This window comes from Nesoenas mayeri (assembly GCF_963082525.1).
Source record: "Nesoenas mayeri genome assembly, chromosome: 2".
Classification (NCBI taxonomy): domain Eukaryota; kingdom Metazoa; phylum Chordata; class Aves; order Columbiformes; family Columbidae; genus Nesoenas; species Nesoenas mayeri.
In genome coordinates, this window is record NC_137543.1 from 149514594 (window position 1) to 149539291 (window position 24698).

The following is a 24698-nucleotide window of genomic DNA, read 5'->3' on the forward strand; positions in this document are numbered from 1 at the left end:
TTGACCAACTGGATCCTCATGTCTCAAAAAAACCCCCACAAATGGTCTGCACGATTAATGTCTATTTTACAGGGAAAATACATTACATATGGGAATTGAATTAACACAATAGATTCATTTAAGGAATAGAAATTCCCTTTTTTAAAAAATCCTTCTTACATAGAGAGCAGATTTGGAACTGTTCTCAATATGTTAGCAGCTTTTTAACAACAAATTGTACCAAATTTCAACAGCTTACCTCCAAACTAATCATACCACTCACTATAATATCCACACATCTTAAGAAACTGACACCACTACCTGGGCAAGCTTCCTCTTCCTTGCAATAGATTCAGTTTACTTTCTCATTCTGCAGTTCCCTTTCCAAGCTTCCTTTTCTTGGGGTGTATTGAAAACCATGACACCAGGAGGTACAATCATCCAGATACAGCCCAGCCATCTAATGCACAGAAGAACCAGTTCTGGTCACTCAGCATCAGGCCATTCTCCAAGGAGTAAAGACAAAGAGGACTCCATGTTAAAGAATTATCACAGCTCTGTGCCTCCTCTCAGCTCCAACCTGGAACATGGGTCATTTCCAGACACTGGTAAAAACTGTCTTAGAATGCACAAGATGCAAATCTAATAGTCTAATAAAGAACTTGCATGCCCTATTTATGATGAAAATAGGTAAGAAGAATGACCAATCTGTAGTCATTCTGATGTTTTCAGGAAGATTTGTCTTCACAAATGACATTCCTCTAGAGCTCCATGAATGGAATTAATGTATTATGACTTGACAATAGCTCATTAGATACCAACAAGGAGAAAGGCAATTGAAAAGCGAATGTTCTGCTGAAGTTCCACCACCTTATGCTCAGATTTGTCCAGTTCCAATTCATATATTCTATGTTATCCTTTGATTGACAAGCAAGGCCTGACCTTGAAAAAAAAAGCAATATCTAGGGGCCATGAGGACTGGACAGTTTTCTGTGCATGTGATGTTATATATAAATATTCAGTGTCAAAGAATATGGGCTAAATTAAGAGTAAAGTAAAACACATGAGACTGCCTTTCCAAAACATTCTGTTGATCTCTCTTGTTTACAGTGGAAAAATACAAAATCTAATTACCTCTGCATGTATACATGCAAAGTCAGAAATTACCAGGCAATGTGTATTGTTATTTCTCAGACTGAGGGACAGGAAAGAAGCTGCTTCTTCCATTCACCCTTTACTTATTATTCTTACAATAAAACCTCGCAAAAGATAACGCAAAACCAACCCAAGTAACATACTGCAGTTGATATTCTGTAATGGTAATCCAGAAGCTAGGTTTCATTTCTTTAACCTTCTTAACCAAAAATACATGGCTTTCCATAGCTCCATTTTGAAGAAAAATAAATGAACCAGTTAATTTGAAATGTCATGAAGCTACAGTTCGGATTTCTGTACATGACACTTAGAAACCTGTTTCTCCTTCTACTTTTTTCAGAAAAGTGAAATATTCTCTTCTGCTGTGCCACTTAAAGACCTCTAAAGAGTTTTTGTTTATATACAGCTATGTATGGATCCATATGGCTACCTGTTTAAATGCAATAATACTATTAGGCACAATTCTGCCATTTTCACCAGATACTTGGTTTTGTACCCATATTTATACAGTGGTTTATGTCAATTTGTATGAAGATGAAATAGCACTTGTAAAGTTGCTTGTTTATTTTAAATGTCAACATCCTTTCATTTGATTCCTTGGGAGAGCCAAGAAATTAAATTGCAGGAGGGGAAAAAAGCTGATAATTAACTAATTTTGAAAGTATTCTCTGAAGATAGGATTTAATAAATAGAATGCTAATATTAAATTTACTTGGGTAGCAAACAAAACAGGAAACAACAGGGTACAGGAAACTTCACAAGGATATTCTGTTTAGATCTTGAAATGAAGAATATCTGATAACCCTTCTAAATGTTGGGTAGATGCTTTCAGGTGGCCATACCTCTAAAATTAAAATTTGAAAGGTTCAACTGGCTGCTTGTGTGTTTAGGAACTTGCAATTGCAGCCCTGAAATAAGAAAGGAGGCAGGGCGGGCAGGGCGATGAGGTAACTGCTCTGTCTTCTCAAACTAACCCAACCTTTTTTTTCCTCTCTTTCTTCATTACATTGACAAGCATGGAGAAGAGCAGAGATTTAAGGTCAGAAACACAAAGGCAATGCCCCAAATCTGTGGCGAGCAGCTGTGCCTGTGCACGCTGCCAGCAGCCGCTGGCCCCTCTGCCAGCCTGTGCCCACCCCGCCGGGACAGGGACTCAAAAGGCTCCCAGCAAAGCGGCCATCACCTCATCCCACTCACAAATTCATTCCAGACCTGGGCCAGAATCCCTCCAGCGATCCGTGAGGAAAGGCCCAAATAGGTACCAGGTGGGTGGCTTGTAGCAGTGTGTTTCTCTTTTATCTGAGTTTACAGCATCACCTCGCAGTCTCTCGGGCATCCTCTCAGTTTGCTTGTTTATTAATTTGTAAACCTTTTTCACGCTGAACAGCTTCCCATCATTCTCTATCTTATGGTTTTAGCTCTCGTCCAAATTTCTTTTGCTTTGTGTGATCAGCAGGGAAGGCTCTCAAGTTGGTCATCGTTATCCAGGAGTTGAAGAGCTCATTTATAAGACAACAATAAAACTGGGTGGTAGCACAGAATGATCATCCCCTTTCTGTCAAGGTTGCGAAAGAAAATCAGGCTAACTGACATCTGTTTCAGCCCCAAATTTAGTCATAACAGGAACAAGCCCAAAAGGTGACAAGGCATTCCTCGTTTTAAATCCTCTATTTACTGGAGCTGAATTTCCCCACTAATTAAAGCTTACCACCTCCCCCCAGCCATACTACTCCTTGCATAGGTTAGTTCCATGTTGGCTCTGAATTTTATTTTGAGACTACTTTGTCTGGTTGTATTTTTGTCTGTTCTGGTGTGATTAGTATTCAGTGCTACATGACCTAAAAATAGAATAAATACAGCAAAAAAGGCTGAAATAATCACTGTTTAAACACTAAGACTCATGTCGGAGCACCAGGGAAGCACAGCCTGCAACCAGGGTTGTACTTTACATTTGTTTTTTCTTGCTAGCTACACACTCAGCCAAAATCCAGACCTGCTTTGCACCATTATACAACCTTGATAATATGAAAACAAGACTGAAATGTATGAATCAGCAGAAATTCTGGAATCACAAGTGTATACTGTAAATGCATGGTTGTGAATTACAACTAAATATATTCAAACATATGCATGTCTCTAAACATTAAAAAAAAAAATCACTAAACTTGAACCTCAAATTTGTCTTTTTTTCTTTTTTTTTTTTTTTTTCAAACTTATTCCATCTTTTATCAAGCTACTCTTTTAGGCCCAGAGTTTTTCACCTTCAAATCCAGGGAGAGCTGCAAGAACATAAAAAATTAGAAGAAACAGATATGAACATTTAAACATTTTTTTTTGAAGTAGACATTCACTTAAATGAATGGCAGAGGAAAAGTCAGACACTCATTACAACTTCAATTATCTTATACCCTGTACTTGAGAGCTTTCTGTTTTCAGCATGGCTTTCACCATGAGAGGTGCTGTACACGGCATTCACTGAAGCGACAAGACAAACACCCTGTGCACGTTCCACTACTCCGTCACCAGAAGAGACTCGCTTACCCAGACCCTCCTGGGCACTCCCAGCTCATGATGCAGCACCATGTCCTGCCTATGGACCAGCCATCGCTCACCCATCACACAGAAAGAGACGGGATAACACACCACTGGGAGGACAACACGCGTTCTTCCTACACTACTGATGGAGAATGAAGATTGAGAGTGATCAGCAGACTTGCTCAGCCTCAGAGCAGAAGTGGAGAAAAACTCACCAGCTCTCGGATCTCCCTGTTATCTTGCACTAAGAATCTATCTGGTCTCAGAGGAAGTTTAGTAGATGACGTTCCACAAATGGATGACTCAGAGCGAAAAGAGGTAGAACAATAAAAGAGATGGAGGAAATCACACCTTCACTTTGGATTTGTTGGTTTTGTTAGTGTTTTTTTCCCCTGCTTCTTAACACATCTGGTCATGACTGACTTTTGGATGCAAACATGGATCCTGGCCATGTACAGAGTGCCCTGCGAACAGAATAGCACAGCGTCAAGTGGTACACGGTGGCTGTTGCCTCTCTGTGCACCAGGCACAGATTTTCCACTTTCATTTCTAACCTGCTGCTGCTGCTGAGAAATATGTATTTGTTTTCACATTTTGAAAGTCAGGAATTCTGTCATAGATAGCTGCTCTGCTAAAGAAAGTCAGGCTCTTCTTCATGGTATCCAGTAAAAGCACAAAAAGCAATGGACACATAAAGAAATACATAAGAAACAACATTCTTACTGTAAGGGTGATCAAACAGTGGCAGAGGCTGCCCAGAGAGGTGGTGCAGCCTCCATTCTTGGAGATGCATATACACAAAACCCAGCTGAACACAGATCTGAGTCACCTGCTCTAGTTGAGCAGAAAGGTTGAACTAGGTGATCTCCAGATGTACCTTCCCATCTCAGCTGTGCTGTGACTCTGTGAGCGTCATGAATTTTGCACACTACCCAGGACAAAACCCACACAGTGTGTTTATTTTTTATTTTGCACTCTGTTGGAGTATGATTCCTCTAAACTATTTCATCATCATGTAACAAGCCGCCAGCCATAAGTTACTATCACAAAGAAAGAAAACTGATGCAGGTAACTATTTCTTTTTTTAATTCCATTAATCTCTCTCCTATCACAACACTTTCTGCATTAAGACACTATTTCATCATTTGTGAATAACTCACACTTATTCTCTCTTCATCTCAGTTTATGTGAAATCACATCTAAAACAACAAAACATCATGACTGCCTCACTGAAAAAAAGCCCTGCTCAAATAAACCTGAGTGAAGAAATATTCATGGCTATTGAATCCTTCAGAAATTCTGTTTAAAACACTGTGTTTTTATTTTGAAAGCAGAAAGCTGCATTCATTATGTGGGGGTTTAAAACCTGTCATGAGAGAGCTGTCAGGCTCTTTGCATTTGCCCTGTACGTCTCTTTAACTGATTCTGTTGTATTACAGGACTTTACCAACATTGTTCATGTGGGACATGCTGCCTCCCTTCTGCAGGAGAACAAACCAGAGACAAGGTTACCAAAAAGCATCAGCAACACTTGGGTCTCCTGTGCCCAGAATGATGCCCAGTTTTTTAGTCCACAGTCTTCTCAAGTCAATTTAATCGATTTGCGCTCTGCAATTCAGACTCCCTGGCTAAAAAAATGACACTGACACACACAGTTCTAATACAGGGCTCTTCAATCCTCTGAATTATAGTAAAAATCTATTGAAATACGATGTCTTTGGTGACAGTGACAAAGCAAACTTCACTAAGCTGTGTTTAAAAAGACTCAAAGCTAAATGAAACTAATTTTCACTTTAAATCTGATTTTGACACTGACATACCATTATTGTTGAAGATTTTCACATAATGCATGCTTTTCTTCCATCTAGACATACTTCATTATAGAAATATTTTTTTAGTCTGTTTACAAAGAGGATTAGAAAGCCCCACATCTTTCACTACAACCCAACAAGCTGAAAATTTGTACTCATCAGTCTCAAGCCATAGGAACAGCAAAAATACCTGCAAGACGACATGGTGGGAAACACAAAGTTTTACAGGTAAGGGATCTGACAGTAGATGAGACTTAAATCACTCCTGTACAGCTTCAAATTCTTCCTCTGAAGTTTACAGAGCCCAAAACAATTAGGCCTTCAAGTAGGAAGAAAACACTTCCTAAAAATAATTATCCCTACAAGGCTATTTGCAACCTCAGAATACACATATGGGCAAACCCATTTAAAAACAAACAAGCAAAAAAACCCATGGCTGCTGACTAAATGGCAAAGGCAAAAAGAGAAGGAAGAAAAAACAAAGGTAAAAAATGATGTGCCAAGTCCCTCAGCTCTGTTTGCTGTGGCTGCTGTACCCTGCAGAGCTCGCTGTGAGCCATTTGCTCTGCTCCAGGTGGGTGAACCCGGGAGCGAGAGCGGCACACAAGCCCATGCACAGTCATTTTTCTCTCTCATTACTCGCTCGTGAGCTCTCCTTCTTACTGTACATTTTCACTTCTTTCTGCTGTACCAGTGTTGTTATCTCTGGTGCAACAATATATGAATCATATTCAGGAAAGTCACAGTGGGAAATTTTTCATAAGGCAGTTAGCCATGGTATATCCTTGCGTTAAGCAAAGCAGGTTAACTAGATAAACCTTGCATCTTTCAGAGAAGCAGGATCAAAGCAGATAACTAATTTGTAATTATATGCAATTCCTCACCACGAATTTAAAACAACAACAACAAAACACACAAAAAGAAATAAACAAAAACAAAAAGACAAAAACAACAACAAAACACTGAAAATATATGGGCTAATTAATTCACGGTTGCTGTAAGATACAACATATCTCGCTGTTGTGTTTATGTTCTTCCACGTTTTCTTCCGTAACTCAAACAACTAAGGGAAAAGAAACCCGATTTTCACTTATGCAGTTCACACCTAAAAGGGCAGCTAGATAAGCCAATAGGCTTTGGTACTGAATTATTAAGAATGTGATTCAAATTCACAGTTATTTAGAAAACAACAATATCAAAAAACATTTTACTGCCCTGGAAAAAAAGCACATATTATATACTTTAGCTGCGTACAATCTGTTCAGCTGCACAGTTCAACACAATTCAAACAAAATTAAAGGTTGCAAATCAGGTATTACTGCAGGCCTTTGAGAAGATATTTTTACCCAGAGATTTCTTCTTGTTTCATTAAAATGGCTCAAGGAAGCAAGATGCAGGATTAAGTCAAGCTGTGAGTCACTAGGTAATACAGATATGTCTCTCATACACAAAAAAGCATCTGAAAGTAATGAAAAAACAGGTGAATTTGCCTACTAAAGCTGTTGATAATCATGACCCAATTTTGTGAATACTCGCACAGATGAGGAAACCTAATCTTTTGTTTGAGACCACTCATGGGAACAATACAGAAGGAAGAGGTGAGCAATTCCCTAGCTGAGTACAGTTACCAACAATACAATAACCTGTAAATAATCAATAATAATAGTTATTCAAACAAATAAGTAATTTGGGATACAGAATGCCGAGTTTCAAGTTGCTCTTACAGATGAACAACATAGAAACCAGAAATTATCAAGATTCCAATTCCAAGGAAACACAGAGTGTATTGTGATATCCTGACAATAAATATGTTTCTTTACAATGGCATGATATGAAAAATGGATGAGAGAGCACATCCAGTTTAGTGCAAGGGTTTCACACCAAAACATCCCACTTGCTGCAGCAGAAATGCATCTCCAGTTCAGCACACATTCAGATCTTTGCAGGACCTGCTCAGGCCCCTCCAAACCAAACTCTGTCCCTCTCTGGGCATTCTCGTCTTTCCCTAAGGACACAGGGGAGCCTGACGTCTCGCTGCATCTACCCTAGCAACTGCAGGGAGCACTACAACTTCATCAACAGGTTCCTTCAAACATCGCACATTTTTCCCTCTTCCTCAGTGCCCTTTTCCCTTTCTGTTTGCCCAGAACTACTGACATATGTCCTGGCTCCTCACAGCCTTCGGTGCATGGCAGCACTCCCACCCCTTCATTTCAGCTCAGCTTGGGCATCTGCCCATTTCCCTGCCATTCCAAATTCTTCTTACCCAAAATGAAACAAACACCAATAAGGAGTCTTCTCTCTTGCCCCCGAGAAATAAATCCCTTCTGCCAGATACACGCAGTATCCCTCTGCTAATTCCTCCAAAAATTGGACAGGGTTTGTACCTGTCAGTTTTTCTCTGTAGAGGTGATGGGCTGAAAGTAATGTCACTCCTTAGAGTCAGTAGGTGGATGAAGTTTTTGGCAGCTCTCCCAGAAACCCTTTTCTTGTTTCTGCAAGATACTGCTGGGGCAAAGTTGCTAATCTACAACTGTGCTGCAAATCTCAGCCCAAGAACATATGTTCTTGTGCTGTCAAGAGAGAGAACTGCAGTGAAAACATTACGTAGTGCCAACAGCCCACAAAAGATATATGGGTGCTCAAGCTCAATGCGCTGAGCAGAAAATTAAGATTGTTCTCATTGCTTTGCTTGAAATGTCTGTGTCATCTATAATCAACAAAACAGTCTGGAACAAAGCACAGCCATCTCTTTTTGTTATCTGAGCAGCTGAAGAAAACAACCTAACATAAGAAAAGTAGTGAGGACTTCATGTAGTTCAAATAAGCAAAATACATTTTTAAAAATTGAGTGGTAGTACTTTGGTAAGTGACTGGTGACAGAACCTTCAAAAATTCACCTTTTAGAATAATACTACAAATGAAATTATTGGTAATACTGAGAAAGGAACGAGGAATCATTAGTATCAATTCCCAAGATTTGCTACAAAATCTTGACTTACATGAAGAAATCAAGACGCTGAAAACACACCAACAAAAGTCTAACACAAATGAATTTGGGATTAATTCACTAAATGCGTTGCACAAGCAATTATTACGTAATTCCAGTTAGTTATTGCATCTCACCTATCAAAAATAGTGCACTCAGTGATCTGCTCTATTCAAAGGATCGATGTATACAGCGTGCAAAAATGGTAAAAGAAATTACCAGTATCTACTGTACTAACTAACCTACATTAGTTCTTTCTGATCTTCTTGATTTAATGTTCCCTTGTGCCTGGCTTCCCATCACTACATGAGATCACACACATTCCTTTCCAGTTTGGTCACCCTGCTCCAGCAGACATGAAATATTTTCACAAAAATCAAGAGCAAGTACATGCTGAACAACTAACGATGCGAGATTAGTGTGAAAGATTAGCTGCTGTTCAATTCTCTCCAATATCTGTTAACTTCAGACACTCAAAGAAATCTGATTATGCTACGTACGGCCCTCCACATCTATGCCTGTGGAGTAATGAAGTGCAGTATCAAAATTATAATAACTGAAAATGTTAACACTTCAAATGGATTAGATTATATTTCTTTTCCAAATCAGAATAGCATAAAAGATATTTTTCAAAACAACATGCACTTCTGTGCCACACCAGTACAAGCGACAGGAAATATACTGTTACCTACCTGGAATCTCGACCAAGCACAGACCTGACGATACCGTGTTAAACTGGCATCTCTGCAAGAATGTGGACCTCAATGCCTACAACAGCGTGCTTTTATGAAATAACCACAAGCCCACTGAAGATAGTTAAGCTCATTAGCAGCATGTAAAGACTTCTTTGTTTGGGGTGTGGGAGTCCTGGCTGCAGAGTCTTAGTTTGCTTTTATACTACGCAGAATTAATATTAATAATGAAGAAAAAAATATAAAATAGCTATAAGCAGCTGCATATTTTCCAACAGAATTTTGTGCTGTGCAGTCAGAATGGTAACTGAAAGTTCAGCTTTCTTTAAAAATGGCTCATTTCTATTGGAAAATGTAGATATGTTTTTCCTTTTGAGTTTGTCTGCCAGTTGCCATCACAGTTATGGGCAATGTCAGGGGCTGTACAAAAGGGAATATTTGTTTCATTTTTTTTTCAATAATGCACTGAGAAGAGAGGTTCCTGTTGACTTCTCCAGCTAATAATGTAATTCATGTAGAGATCCTGAAATCATACTGAAAAAATCAGGGAAAAAATACTCACTTTACATTTCACTGTTTTAGTTTTAAGAATGTTATCAAGGAGAGAAAGCATTTGCAATTTGTGTTTTGTATTACCTGACTAGTGCCTCAGAAAGTAAAAACTAGAAATGCTATCAGAAAGAGAGCACCAGACTGGCTGTGGGCATGCAGATTATTCATTTACATTAGAACTTCTATGGAGATCAGTAAAAATCATCATAAACATGACCCATTTGCATTCAAAGAAAACATGTGACAGCATTTAGGTCCCACTTTGCAGAGTAATGAGTAATCAGAGCTTCAACCACAGTTAATGACAAAATCAAGTTTTCAGAGCCCCTGCTGTGGGCATCACGGAGACTCTCCTGAGCACAGGACACTGCTCAGCTGACAACGGGGTTTGGTGGACAAGGTCAGAAATCACCGGTTTAAACCAGGAGGAGGTGAGAGAAGGACAAAGCAACAATTAAAGATTCATGCACATTTCTCATTTACTAGATAAAGAGGGGGAAAGAAATATACCTTTCTTTCATGAGCACTGGGTACGCCAGGCGTGTTCTGCTTAAGAAATCCTGCTGTTGTGGACCACCTTGTAGGGTTTTTCCGTGAAGGCTCTTCCGAAGAAAAATTTGTGTCACTTACAGAGGTTGAGAGGCCAATCAGTGCAGGGTCACTGCTACGTCGGACATGAAGAGGCATATCTGAAGAATAAAACAGACAGTAAATAAACACTGACTAGATTTAAAATGTTTTTCACATAAGATAAATATTTTTTCAAGCTCTGGTTGGGTGGTTTTGACCAAATGTGGTTTCACAGAGTAACAAGTTACCGACCTCAGCATAGTTCCTCAAGGACAAGGTCTGTTTCCTCAAAACCACAGCCTTGCCGCTTGACCACACGAGGAGAAAACGAGGGCCAAAGCAAACTCACTCAATATAGCAGGCTTTAAAAGTACAAAGACAGCATCGCTACTATCTCTGTCCGTTGTGTAAAATAAAAGAAGACACGGCATAGGATTGAATAACTAAGAGGCTAAGGTGACTTATGGATATTTTAAAGAGCAAGTAGCCGATGTCTTAAAATCAACAGCCTGGTGGCAAAGGAGGTGTGCACTAGGATGACACGTCCCCGACGCCACAGCCAGGGCTGCAGCGGGCATGGCCAGCGCTGCTCAGCAGCCTCTGCAGCGCCGCACAGCCTCCTCAAACAGCCTCTCCGCTCCTTCCCAAAAACTTATGGAAGCAACTGTTTTCAATTCGGCATTTGCCTCTTCCTGACAGCTGAAACACGATCTGTGCTGATTTACTCTGATTCCCTTTGCCTTCCAGCCGGCATGACTGACAAGAGAAAAATATTTCATTAGTAATAAATGATGCAGTGGGCATGTAGACTGATTGGAAAGGGATAGGTTCTTTTAATATATGTAGAGGTCAAATCCATTCTGGAAACTTTGATGGCACATTAAAGTTAGTTTCTCTTGAAATACAACTTAATTTTTTCCAATTCCATTTATTATCCTACAACAAATATCCACACATCCATCGCCTCCTTGCCCAAACAGAAGTTTCATTGCCTGCATTTGCGACCCTTCAGCGCTCTCCCACTCGGCATCAGAATGGAGGGGACGTGATTTATCACTTGTATTTCTCTTTACTGCTGCACTGGGAGCCTTGAATGCAAAGTGGAAAAGGAAAAGGTGAAAGCTCTGGCACGTAAGGAGCAGAGTCAGTGGGAAAGGAACGCTGGGCAGCAGCTGAGAATGAAAACCAGGACTGTGTTTTCATGCTTTGATGAAACAGTTCCAGAGGAAGCTGAAGGTGCTTATCTCACAGTACTAGCAGGAAAACACAGTGACAGGAGTTTGATAAGTGACTGGTCTTGTTTCACAATATTTTAATTCTATGTATAATAATACTACGTATAGAATCTTATTTTGTGTGGCATTATAAAGACACTGAGAACTACAAGAAGCCATGCCACACACAAAAAAAATGTGTGAGATGGTGTTTGGTTGGTTGGTTTTTAACAACTAGGACTCATGGTGCTGAGATAGGCACAAGTGTTACACAATGAAACACCAAAACAGTCATTCTATTTCATGTCCATTCTGGTATACAAGAATAACAGAGAATTAATTAATGTTGTTCCCACAATCATTATACTACTTCTTGTTCCTTTGAAAATTCTGTTTTTCTATTTGTAAATTATTTTTATAATAAAAATATTCACGGGAGTTAATTTATAGCAAATAAAATGTTTTCTTTCATAAAAATGCACATTTGTACATCATATATATGTATAAAACAACTAGAAGTAATTAAAATAATATTTCAGGAAATAACATTTTAATTACATATAAAAGTATTTATGGTCTGAGTTACCTCTACTTGGATTTTAATTACTCAGTATATACTCATACACTCATAACAGGTTTTTCTTTTATTGCTTTGCCTTCAACTACTTCAAGTTTCAGGAAGGAGCTGAAGGTGAAGCCTCTCCTTTCCCCATAGATGGCAAATGTAATAAAGGACACTGCCAAATGGCAAGAGATGCCTGTACCCAAGGTGACAGAGCCGCATCCCGGCCACGGCCCCACGTCGCACAGGGAAGTGGCCCATGAACAGTAGTGCCTGGACACCCACTCTCATTTATTACATTAGCCTGGGCTGGAAAGTGGCTCTGGAGTACATAGTGCCACTTAAGAAAATCACCAATCTATATCTGTTCCAATCAGCAGCCCAGACATATCATCCTGTTTGCCTTTGCTACCCACCCTACAACACAGAATTACAATTTTCAAACATGAGTTCACTTGCTCCTTATGCTCGTACATCTATATATAAGCACCGTGATAGCAAAAATGTTCTTGTATTCTTACACCCTTTCTTCAAATCACTTGACAAAACAGAAGTTCAGTTGAGTGAACTTCTGTAAGAAAAGAAGCCAAATTGCCAACAAAGAAAGGAAGAAACTGGAACTCACATCAGCACTTCTGGAGGTGAGTGAGCGATTATTGCTGCCTTGCCTTTTGCTTTGTAGCAAAAACATGACAGTTTGCACCCTGCTAAGTGGCAGAGACTTTTCACAATACAGAAAGTTAATCATGCAACAGAATTCCCAAATATTAATATCCTCCAGGGAAAACATTAACATGAGAAGTTTCTCTACAAAATCTGTTAGCTTATGAGCCACACCTTGAATATGATCCATTGAATTTTAGTAAGATTAGTCACTGAGGTATTTTCAGACATTTATTGAACACTTCTCCAAATCTTAAAAAAAAAAAAGGTATTCTGCCGATGTAAACATAGGACATGATCAATCCTAGTCTCTCCGTATGAAAATTGTGCCATACATAAGGAAAAGTGATTTGTATCACTAATCAAGCTTCACAATAAAGTGAATTATAAAAGACAATAACTCCTAGTTAAACTAGAAATGAAACATATGGTAATTTATTTTTTTTAATTGCTGGAATGGGACAAGCACATGGAGCTGGCTCCAGTGTATGCTGCTTGGCAATGGTCAATACCACCCCAGGTATTAATCCAAGAATTAAATCCTATTCACACCACATTAACCAGAAGTTGTAAATACAACCTCCTGCGTTCCTGTCTCCAATTCTATTCTGAGAGACCATTCTAACTTGGTTTTGATACTCTCCATTAAGACAACAACAAAACAGAATATATTGAACAGATTCTTCTACCAATATATTGTTGGTTTATTCTGGTTTACCTGATTTATAGATTTGAAGAGAATATACTTTGAAATATTAAAAGGAAAATCAAAGGAGAGGAACTTAATAATTAAACCACAAGATGAAGTGCGCATGGGACCAATGCAATGTCACTGATTCCAGGATGATGGCTGATACTGTTTGAAGTCTGTGGTTTCTTTGAAGAGTGGATAAAACAGCAATGAACTCTAATCACAAGGCTTCAAATTCTCTGTGGCACTAATGCACTGTAAATATTGATTTGCTTCTGCAGCTAAGGTGCCTTTTAAATAAGCACTTGAAACGGTAAATCTAATAAGGAATTACAGGAAGTTTTAAAAGTCTAAGAATTAAGGAAAAATTAAATTACAAATCATGAAAGTTACCACTAACTCAGTTCTTGAGCCACCTTGAAGGACTTGAAGTATTCAGCAATGAGTCCAACACTGTAACTTCAGAAAGAATTATGTGTGACAGAGAATCCCATTAAGTTATGTATATGGCCACAGTTCTGCTAGAAAATGGTTATTTGTAGGATAAATCCAAGCTGGATAACAAAATGCTCACATTCATAGTCATGAAATTCTGACTGGAAGTCTCGTTTTATTAAAAGGAACAGCAGTTTCACTATAAATTATAAAAACAGCCAATATACATTTTATAACCATCTTTAAATGTTAAGAACACAGAGTTGTACCTTTCCTTCCTGCCAGCAATTCCATTTGTATTTTAAAAGGGTCGTCACCTTTTCTGATTTTCAAATATGCTCACAAGCAAAAGCATTTGAGGATCTGGCAAATTTCATCCATAAAGCTGAATATGTCCTGTGTGCAGGCATTCAGCGCAAAGGATGGGGCTCTCAGAGCCGAGCTAATTCATACCTTCCCATTTCAATTCTCTCTGCGATGTGAGCTTGGAGGGCATGACTAGCAAAATACACACATATATTTATATAGCATAACCAAGAAGATTTCAATCCTCAGTGCCACTGGCAGCTTGCACAGTTGGGTGTGCGGTGAATTTAAGGCACAGAAATGAAAAATTATCTTATGGTTGTTTCTGGCCACCTCACCCAGTAACCATCAAGCCCATGACTGATGAGCAGACCTGATCAGGACTTGTTCCTGCCCTTCACACTCAAGAGTCTTCTCTGGAGATAAAGATGACTCAGTAAAACTGAAAAACTCTGCGGGACAGAGTAGCTTTCAACAAGGAAGTTGGTCAGAGTTTCTGAAAGTGAGCCTGCAGATATATATATGTTGAGGTGTGTTGTATATCACAATATGTACAGAGAGCTTACCTAGCATCAAGAAACTAGTCTGGGGGTGGAAGATACTCAGTAGTCCTACTGCCTGTGTCACCCATCCAGCCCATCATACCACTCAAATCCTCGCCTGGAGTTCAAAGAGGAAGGATGACTCAGGGTCATCCTGGGCTCAGGAAAGCAGGACTGCTTCTGTCAGCTTAAAGCACTTGAAACTACAAGTTAAGACTTTGTCCGTATTTAACTGAAATAGCTTTTAAAAAATATTTAGATTACCCTTGAGTTTCAAACTCCAGCACAGCTCCCCGAGCTCTGGTTCCAATTTCAGCAGGTTCACTTGAGCTCCTTGTTCCACTCAGTTGGACACAGTGAAAGCCAAACATCCCTTATGACCTTGAAAAGCTCAAATCCCCAAATCGGTTCAGCTTCCATCCTTGAAAACCTCTAGAGACAAGACAGTGGTAACTTCCAAAGACCACTGAAGCTGCTGCAAACTGGACTAGCACACAGGTTTTGAAAGCTTTTTCTCTTCAGACAGAAGAAAAACAACTGGAGACAAAACCCAACTGGTTGTGAGCTTATCTACCAGCTGCATTAAACCCTAGCAGTACCTAATATAAGCCAGCACTTCTCCGCAAGATAAACAAAACAGTGCAAACCAAATGAATGCATGTTGCATTGCCACCAGTCACCCATCTTTTCAGAAACAAACTTTTAGAGTGACAGCAAAGGGACTTGAAAAAGGGACTCTCCTCATGGCCCAGAGCAGTATTTTTCTCTCCCCTAGAATCTATTCCACTTTTAAATAAATGGCAAGGCATCTTATAAGCAAAGGCAAGGCAAAGTATTATTTAAAAATGCTGATTTTTTAATAAAAGAATTTGAAGAATTTCCCAAATTTACTTGGTCGAACTCTTCAGATTTTTTTTTTTCCTAAATTGGTATTATGTTCTCCAAGTTTCTCATCCTGTTACTAGTTAGCCCCTGTTCACTTATAAAACTATCTCTTCCTTTTAAGTGTCCCAGACAATTACAGGATTTCTCCCCTAAATGGTGCTGTGCAGCACATAACTTCACCTCTGCCCTTTTTAATTCTCTATTGCTGTTCACTTTTGTAAATATTATTCTGATCTTAACTTGTTCAGAAGACACTCAGAATAGTGTATTTCTCTTATTAAATACTCTCAGTGCTGTCTTACAAGGAGTATCCTCCCTGTCTTTTTTTGAACTTTGACACTAATACATAGCCAGCAACAATCACATTTGAGTATTTTATTGTCATGGTATCAATCCAGAACACCCACAGAAATCCTTAAACTTTTCTTATAGCCTCACTTCAGTATCTTTGTCTTGTTAATTGAAGTGTAAGTTAAGTTTAGATCCATATTATTATACATTAGCTTCTATTTATTCAGGCTGAATTAAATTGTATTTTTCCAGTATATGTACTACATCTCTATTGGATTATTTATCTTTACTCCATTCATGTTATTCTCCTCTCCTAGTTTATGAACATCTGGAACTGTAATTAACAAACTATTTACAGTACTGTTTCTCCCAGATTTAAAGGTGTTAAAACCAAAACTAACAGGAATACTCACAACACCCTACTGGACAATAATCCCTAGACTAAGATTGTCTCCAACTATTAAGATTTCTACGCTGATTTGCAAACCATACTGAAGTGTTTATGCTCACACTAACTTGGAATTTCCAGGACACTTACATTTCTATCAAATGCTTTAAGATTTGCAAATATTACATCAGTTGCACATCATTCACCTACAAATGCTAACTACCTAGTGTTCACGGCTCTCCCTTTCAGAAGTACAAGAAAGCTTAGGATGACACAGTTTACATAATTAGCATTTCTCTACTTGAAAATATGTTTATGCTTTAAAACGTCAGCTTCTAAAATGAATTTCTCTACATTCAGAACTCTTGGATAAATAACAAGACTGCCATTCCTCTCACAGCGGAAAAAAAAACGTTAACTTCACGCAATTCCAGATGTTTATAACTACTTCACGTACAAACCCAATTGTTTCAGTTATTCTTCTAACTATTCTGCTTCAAACAACAGCTTATGTACTTCCTCACAGACATATTTTCAATGTTATCAAATACTGTTCTCTGCTTTTTTATTTCTTTAGCTCTGAAAAGACAAATTTATAAGCATTTGCACATTAAAATAATGACAAATCACAATGATCTTGCTTTCCACGTACCACTGCCCCATGCATTGGAGATGTGGCCAGCGGGGCAGAGGCTGCACCACAGCACTAAAAATGCACAACGTGGTCTCGGCAGATGAACAAGGCAGGTCTTGGGACCCTGAGACTCAGCCTTCAAAATCTGACAGGGGCGCATGTATCCCTAAGCTTCACATAGATTTAGAGAAAATACACTTGGCTGTGTAAAATGTACAAACAAAAACCCACTACATGCTAACATATACCTTTAAAGAAATACAAGACAGTACATTAGCATGCCTACCATCAAAAACAAGAGGTAAAAACATCTCTAGAAGAATGGACAACAGTTAAAAGAATGCAACCAAGCCAGTCCTATTACAAAGCAAAAGAAAGAAGAAAAGTCCTTACCTCCTTAATAGAATTTTCAATCTCTTTTAATAGAACCTAGGTTTTCTATTTTCCCAACCATGACGGCTCACTGACTTTAAAATTCAAAAATAAGAAAACATCAACCTGCCACAGTTATGTTTTAATAATGAGGTAAAGTTAAATCCTCATCTTGAAAGGCCTTTAAAATAACAATCTTTCTTCTGTTTCTCTAATATTCTTTCTTCTTACTTTTGAATACTAAGATCCAGGAGGAAAAAGATGATTGCACCTTGAAACTCAATTTACTTAGACACTGACTTTTAAAGCTAATTAGAGAAAGATCTTTAAAACCGAAATTAAAATTTAATTACCGACACCCTGTCTCCTTTCTCTGGGCTTTTTTCTAAAATGCAAATATCTTTACATGCCAAGAGAAAAGACAAAAATGTCAGATCTTACAAATGTTCTACTCATCTCTGTCAAAAAAAAAAAGTTCCAGTATGTTTTAATGAGCTGCAGTCTCGGGTTTTTGGGTGTTCTCTTCATGGACTTTCTTAAAACATGCTGGGTTGCCTCTTTACCTATTTTCACACTAGGGCTACAAACCCAGGAAAAGCGCACTTCTAGTCCCCCAGATGCTACAAATTTTTTGCAAAATATCACCTTGCTTGTTACCTCTTCAAACACTTGTGTGACAGTAGAAGCATCATCAGCTTTGCTCCTGCTGAAGTTTTTCTGCTTACATCAAAGATCATGCCTTGCTAATAAGACTCTGATTGATATTTAGTTATATTATAATGAAGGCACCGTATTTTGTATCTGCATTCATGATTCATTTTGGAGTGCAGGCAGGGGGCTGCAATGACAGGAGGCAATTCATAGCTGCTTTGAGTTGATAATGCTTCACCGCTCTGAGACGCAGGAAGCTGGCAGATATTTTTCTTACCACAACTTTGAAAAATTCCCTAAAACTGAACGGTCAAGTTGCTCCTGTTAGTGACCACAATGCAGTGCTGTTAAAACTGTATACTGTTCACAGTCTAAATGCTTTGGGTAGGTTCAGAAAGGCTCACTTAGAGGAAGAAGATTCCAACTTTTTTCCGAATAGAAGGGCAGAAATACAGATGCAACAACAGGATTTAGACTATAACTTGAAGAGCTCAGTTGGGAAGAACCAGGAATAACAGTTTCCATGATACACATTAAGGTTCTTTCATCAGTGAGTTTCAGCCACAGAAAACCTGCTTTGGTTGCCGATGTCATGATCCCCTTCTGGTCCCCAGGCCACCATGGTGCCTTTTTAGAAGGAAAAGGGGTTGGTAGAAGCGCCATTACTGTGCAGTTCCAGATACTGGGGGTTCAGAACTACTTGCCAGTCTATAATCCACTTCTGACTTATGCTAAAATCGACTTTCTATCAACATCTGCTGTCAACACAGCCTCGTGCATCGCTACATCACTTCGTATGTGAGGTGGGAATTCCTATGCAGATCATGTCTAGATATCAAAGAGTTAAACAGGCTTAAGCGCAATTCAGCACTATGTGTGTAATTAGTGTGTGTTGTTACACAAGTTCTTACAAAGCTGATACAGGAATCTCTCTCCTTCCCTAATCTCCATCAGAACCTTATGCTGCATCCACTGGCTCATTAATTACAGCCCTAATGTTAATTGACTTTTCAAAAGGTAAGGCCCATGCTGCCTCCGGCTGCCCTTTTGCATCACCTCTGTGGCTCTCGCCCACCAAAGGAAACCCTACCAGCCAACAGCAAGGAAATGAAAACCTACAGTATTTCTACTGGAGCTTAGAAGGGGGGAAAAAAACAACCAAACTTCTGGATTAGTAAAGACATCACAACAGGACCATCACCAAATAGTCTAGAGTATGATAAATAACAGGCAGCATTGAGATTCTATCAGTATCTTAACTACGTGCACGGTGAACAAACCACGTGTGATGTTTGTTCACCTTATTTATACCTGAAACAGTGAGGGAAGAGGTATTTCTTTGCCAGCAATCAGATGAATACTCCACCTTTGTTTGGCTGTTCATCTGGCACCGCTCCACGTTTCCACGGAGCAGAAGCTCCTCACATGGAGCAGGCACTGGGCACTGGGCACTGGGTCTCCCCTCCCCGCGGCCGGGCCGAGCACAGCTGGCTCCAGCCTCGCCGCACCGCCAACAAGTACAGGAACCATCAAAAACCCAGCTGCGTTTGTCCAAGCTGTAAAATGGTGGCTTATACCCAGCTCACAAGCCATTGCCAGGCTGGAGAAGGCAACAATTTGGGGATATTAACACCTGGAGGTAGAGCTGAACCTGCACTACCCAAAATCCACAGAGCTTCATTAAAGAAGTTGTTTACATAGATTTTTAACTGAAGCATAATAGTTATGACAATCAGTAAAACTGGGCTACAGTCAATTATCTGTGCACGCATTTTCATAGCTATATGCACTAAACTTAAAGGGAAAAAGAAAGAACACGAGAGAAGGAGCAGCCTTTACTGCACACTACCAAGCTTCCAATATGGAAAAAAAAGACATTACAGCTAACATCTATAACAAGATAGAGTGAACACAGTCCTGAACAACTATTAAAAATGACTAACAGCTTCTGCAATTTTAATGGCACTTGTTTCCATGACAGAAACATTTACTAGGATTATTAGAAACATGTTGGTACATTCATGAAACACGCTCTCATTTAAAGTGTTATCAAATCTCCACGAGTTAATGTTTTGCTGAGCTCATATCTGCCGCTGATGACCAAGAAGAATAACAGATCTGACGCAGAACTAGGAAAAGGCCATGTCATGCCACCCCATGTGCTCCGACAGACAATTTTAGCAGAAGGCTCTTCTGCACGCAGGGACTAATACAGCTCAAAGGCAAAGCGCAGAGAATAAAGATCTCAGGAATATTATTTTCTGTCATTCAGCTACAAGTATCAAGCTGAATCCCTAAAGACAAATCAAGTATTTGCGTGTTTTAAGTAATGAGATGAAATGCCACCAACCCTCCCCATGCACAGGGGACGCACGGCAGCACAGCTGCCATGCCCAGGACACGGGAGGACAGACAGCGCGGCTCTCTGCAAAAAGACACGATGCTGGGCCTGACCTTTCATGGGAGGAAGGTCGGAGAATGGTCTGGGAAGCTGTGAAGTTTGGGGACTACATAAACCTAGTGGCATCCAAACAAGCTCTTTCAATTACATGAGAGGAGAATAAGAAGTTCCAGCTATCAGCACAACAAGTTGAAATCTTCTCGTTAACTCTCAAGGTTAAAGATCACTTTCTGCAGAAAACTCCGGTGTTCCCAGTAGCCAAATAGGGAGTAAGACAATTGAGTCTACACTGGAAGTTGTTGGCTAAATTGTTCAGATAATGCCCACAATGGGACAATAAAACAGAACATCTGCTGTTCATCAAGGGGTGACAGACCAACAGGCATCTCTAATTCTTCTTCTTTACTAGAAAAAGATTATAATAATAAACTATATCCCTTTAAAAAAAAACCCAAAACATGCCTAATGAGCAGTAGGAGACAAGCTGCTCCTTGAAGCACCTGCAAAGTCAAGCTTTCTTGTCTCTCTCTACATGTACTTTACGAAGTCCCTTACAACAACAGGGAGCCTCAATTGTTCTATTCTGGAAATGCATAAAATTTCTAAACCTTTGAGAAACTTTAGCAACAATCCATCTTTTTTTTATAATCTTCCTTCCCTTTTTTTTCTCTCCTCCCTTTTACAATTGTGCAAACCCGCAGTTACGCTGCATGCTTAATTACATACCTCTCAATCTTTTATTTTTATTTCACATTGCCAAGGTTGAAGAGAGTCAAAAATTATTTCTAGAAGTTCAAACCCAAGAATAAGCAAATAGAAAGAGCCTCAGCTGAACTTCAAAAAGAAATCTCACTACATGAAAGACAGTTCATGAATTTTTGGATCAATGACTTTCATGCTTGCAGTTGCCAATTTTCCTTACAATTTGTGATTGGTTCTAGCCTGGAGATGAAAATCATCTTTCTTAGTGGAGAAGCAGCTTTAGCCAGAACTAGCAGAAGATATTTACTGAAATGCTATGATATATACTTCATGCCAGAATTTTCCAGGTTCCCAGCAGCTGACTTTTCCAAGCTGTCTCTATACCACGAGCCTTCAGCCTTGTCTCATCCTAGAATGTGCTACAACAATATCTGAATGCAGAAAAGGAACATGAGGCACACAATTTTTATTTTACAAAAAAAAAGTTTTAAAATTATGATCATTATTATTAATTTTATACTATTAAGGGGCTTCCATTCTCTTTCATTCTTCAAAGGAGATTAATAAGGTATTTATTGTTCTGCAGCCCAAAATGTACTGATACACTGAAATGAGAAAAAGAAGGGACAGGCAGTGTATATGACTCGGTCCTCTTCCATTACCATGAATAATTGGAGGTGGCTACTTGAACATGAGGATTCCCAACAGATTCAAAGGAAAATAAATAACCCAGGACAGGATATCCAGGAAGAAGGCACTGCAAGTAATCAGCTGCACAACAGTAGTCTGTAAAACCCCTCAAACACATCCTCATTTCTGCAGAGCAGATGAAAAATGTTGTTACAACTGATCTGGCACCTGAATGTCTCCTTCTGCACCTTCACTCAGGTTAAGTCCCTTGTGCTACTGCAGACACTTCGCTCTCTCCAAGGCCTCCCTGCAGAAAGATAACAAGTTGGCAAGACCCCTACCAAGGATAGACAGAAGAGAAACCAGGGAGACAAAGGAACTCCAGTTCCCCTAGTCCACAAGAGGATGGACAGAGCACTCATCTTCTCAAGTGACAGCCCAGCAGTGTCATGAGCAACAACCACAGTCAATGAGAAAACACATCCAGGAGTAAAACAGGAACGCCGAAGGGTCACTATCCATCCAACTGTCAACATGGAGATGCAAAGGAGGACCCGCCCCTTCAGAGTGAGAACACCCAAGCTGCACTTCGATGCCACACTCAGGATGAAAAGGGCAACTCTAAGAGCACCACAGTGACCAACCCTCAGCATCCACAGGCTTCTCCTACCCAGCTCGTAGCTGCATATCTGTAAATGCTGCTGTTATGACCAAAAATAAAAATCACTGTAATAACATTTTGTAACTTCATTCCTTCACAAAGGCTCTGTGAAATGCCATTCCGGTTATTTGCTATTCCTCGAAATCAAGAAAGTTATTTTGCATAGCCACTAAAAGAAAGTCACATGAGAAGAGAGCCATATCCTGTACTGATGGAGTTACTCCTTTAACCCACCTGAGAGCAATGGATTTTATGGTACACGTCTTAGTATCACCATTTTAATCTTAAATTAGGATTTAGAAAGCTTTCTGGTATTAAGACCTCCCTAGCATATTGATTTTTCAATACATGCATCCTTATGAGGTTTGTATGCGGCACCTGGGCATTCACAAAACAACATAAGGAGGATGTACAAATGACTGTGAATAGAAGAACATCCATAGGCTCTCACAGATCATCAAGCAGTCAGTGTGCTTCTAGCAGGAGAACACCTCTGTTCTTTGAAGTGCTTAGTTCAAAATCTGAAAATTACTGTAAGAAATTGTTCACATTTATTTTGCCAAAATATAGTATTTTTACATTATACATGGTGCTTCTGACTAAAAAGTGCTTTACTGTTTAGTAATAGCTACCTTAAATTTCATGTAGAATAAGAGAGCAGAAAAATAGCTTATTATTGTTTAGTTACCTATATTGATGTAATCTCTGAAACAAGAGTATTTTAACAACTACAGCAGAGCTAATGTATTTAAAATTTCACATGACATGTCAAAAAATCTACCACGTTAAAGAATATGTAAGATACTTAATCATCACTACAAATAAAAAGGCTATTCAAAACAGAATCCTCACGAACATGTTTTTTAATGTCACCCCAGAACAAAAGTAAATCTGTATTCACACAGAGACACAGTTTTAATTGGGATCCTGTCTATATAGAAACTGAAATGTTATCTTCTAAATCATTCACATAAATTCTAAAAATATTTTTAAATGCTTCTGAAACTAAATCTTTTTCTTAGAACAAGTTCATTACTTCATGTTTCTTCTTTGGGATTTGTAAAACTACTTGAAAAGTTATTAATTCAAGACAGTTCACTTTTGTGTCTCAGATGAGATTTGGATTTATGTACTTTTAAGACATTTGAAAACACTTCCAAAGGATGTTTAACATCCTTTTTTTATTAAACTCAAAGTTGAAAAGCAGAGAAAACTTGTCCATTGGTCATACAATACCTATGCAAAAGGCAAACCTCCTCAAACAGTTTGAAGTGGGAGCCAAGACTAAGCATATGTGGGAAATAAAATCTGAATATTAATAACAGCATTGTCCCCACCTCTCCATAGCAGAACATTTCTGAGAGATGGGCTCTGCTTCATCATGCAAAAGCCAACCAGAGGAGACGCCACTCATGGAGCCACAGCTCCTGGATGCAGCACCACAAACCATGTTGTTGCTGGAAGAGAGGGCAGGTTGGGCCGTTCCCCATTCCTCACTCAGCATCAAGCACCCCTCACTCACCTCCCCTGGTTTTCATCGGCTCTTGGAATCAAAGCATCACTGTATTTTTGTGTGTTTACTACGGTGATTCTAACATAGGGCAAATTAAAATAAACCAAACAGGTATATTTGCTTTTTGTGAGATGACCAAAACTAGGTAAAGCCAAGTTGCTCACACATTCCTTAGAAGCAGTTTGGTTATTGCAAATAAGATCACTGGATCAAGTTTAATGATTTTTGGTGCTTCCACATAGCTGTAGAGAAAAGCAGTTAAGTATCTCCAAGAGCTTCGCTGCTGCCAGTCAGCATCAGCACCTTAGCAGGTCTGGGAACAGCTACACCAAGAGGGACAGGAGTCAAAACAACCTGAACCCACACTCATTCACCCATCCATGCTCCTCACTCCCAGTGGGCATGGGGACAGCGCGGGGATGTTGGTCCCCTTGTCCTGCTAAAGCCGGAAGAAAAGGAGAGACAGAGACTGAGCGATGCTGCCGCTCAGCACATCCGTAAGCTATAGGTGGGTCCATCCGATAGCCCAGCGGGTCACTGTCCCCCACTGTCGCTGACATCCCCACCAAACTGTCCCTCCCAACAGCCCTTCCTGGGTGCAGGTTTGCAGCTCCTGTCCCTGTGCACACTCTGTGCTTTGGGAAGTCCTGTGACACAGCCAGAGAGCAGAGGACGCCACCTTTTCAGTAAATGGCGCTTCAGAACCCCATTCCTGAGGGGTTTGAATGATTTTGTTTCCCTTTTCATTTTATGGCAGAGGAAAAGGGAAGACCTGGACATCACAAACTTTGAATTACATTCTTGTGGGACTCACCTGGAGATGACTAAAGAAATACAAGTTTAATCCACAAAGATATAGCATTACATTCTTCAG

General features: G+C 39.5%; 1 protein-coding gene across 8 annotated transcripts in view; it reads right to left on the minus strand.

Moving 5' to 3' along the window:
- PARD3 (par-3 family cell polarity regulator) overlaps positions 1-24698 on the minus strand; it is a gene marked incomplete at both ends in the record, with an annotated part of 453991 nt that overhangs the window by 262913 nt on the left and 166380 nt on the right. For all 8 annotated transcript variants that reach the window (XM_080340305.1, XM_080340306.1, XM_080340304.1 and 5 more), the window contains one exon: positions 10224-10402. In XM_080340305.1, the coding sequence (XP_080196431.1) occupies positions 10224-10402 (179 nt within the window). The remainder of the gene's footprint in view (positions 1-10223; positions 10403-24698) is intronic.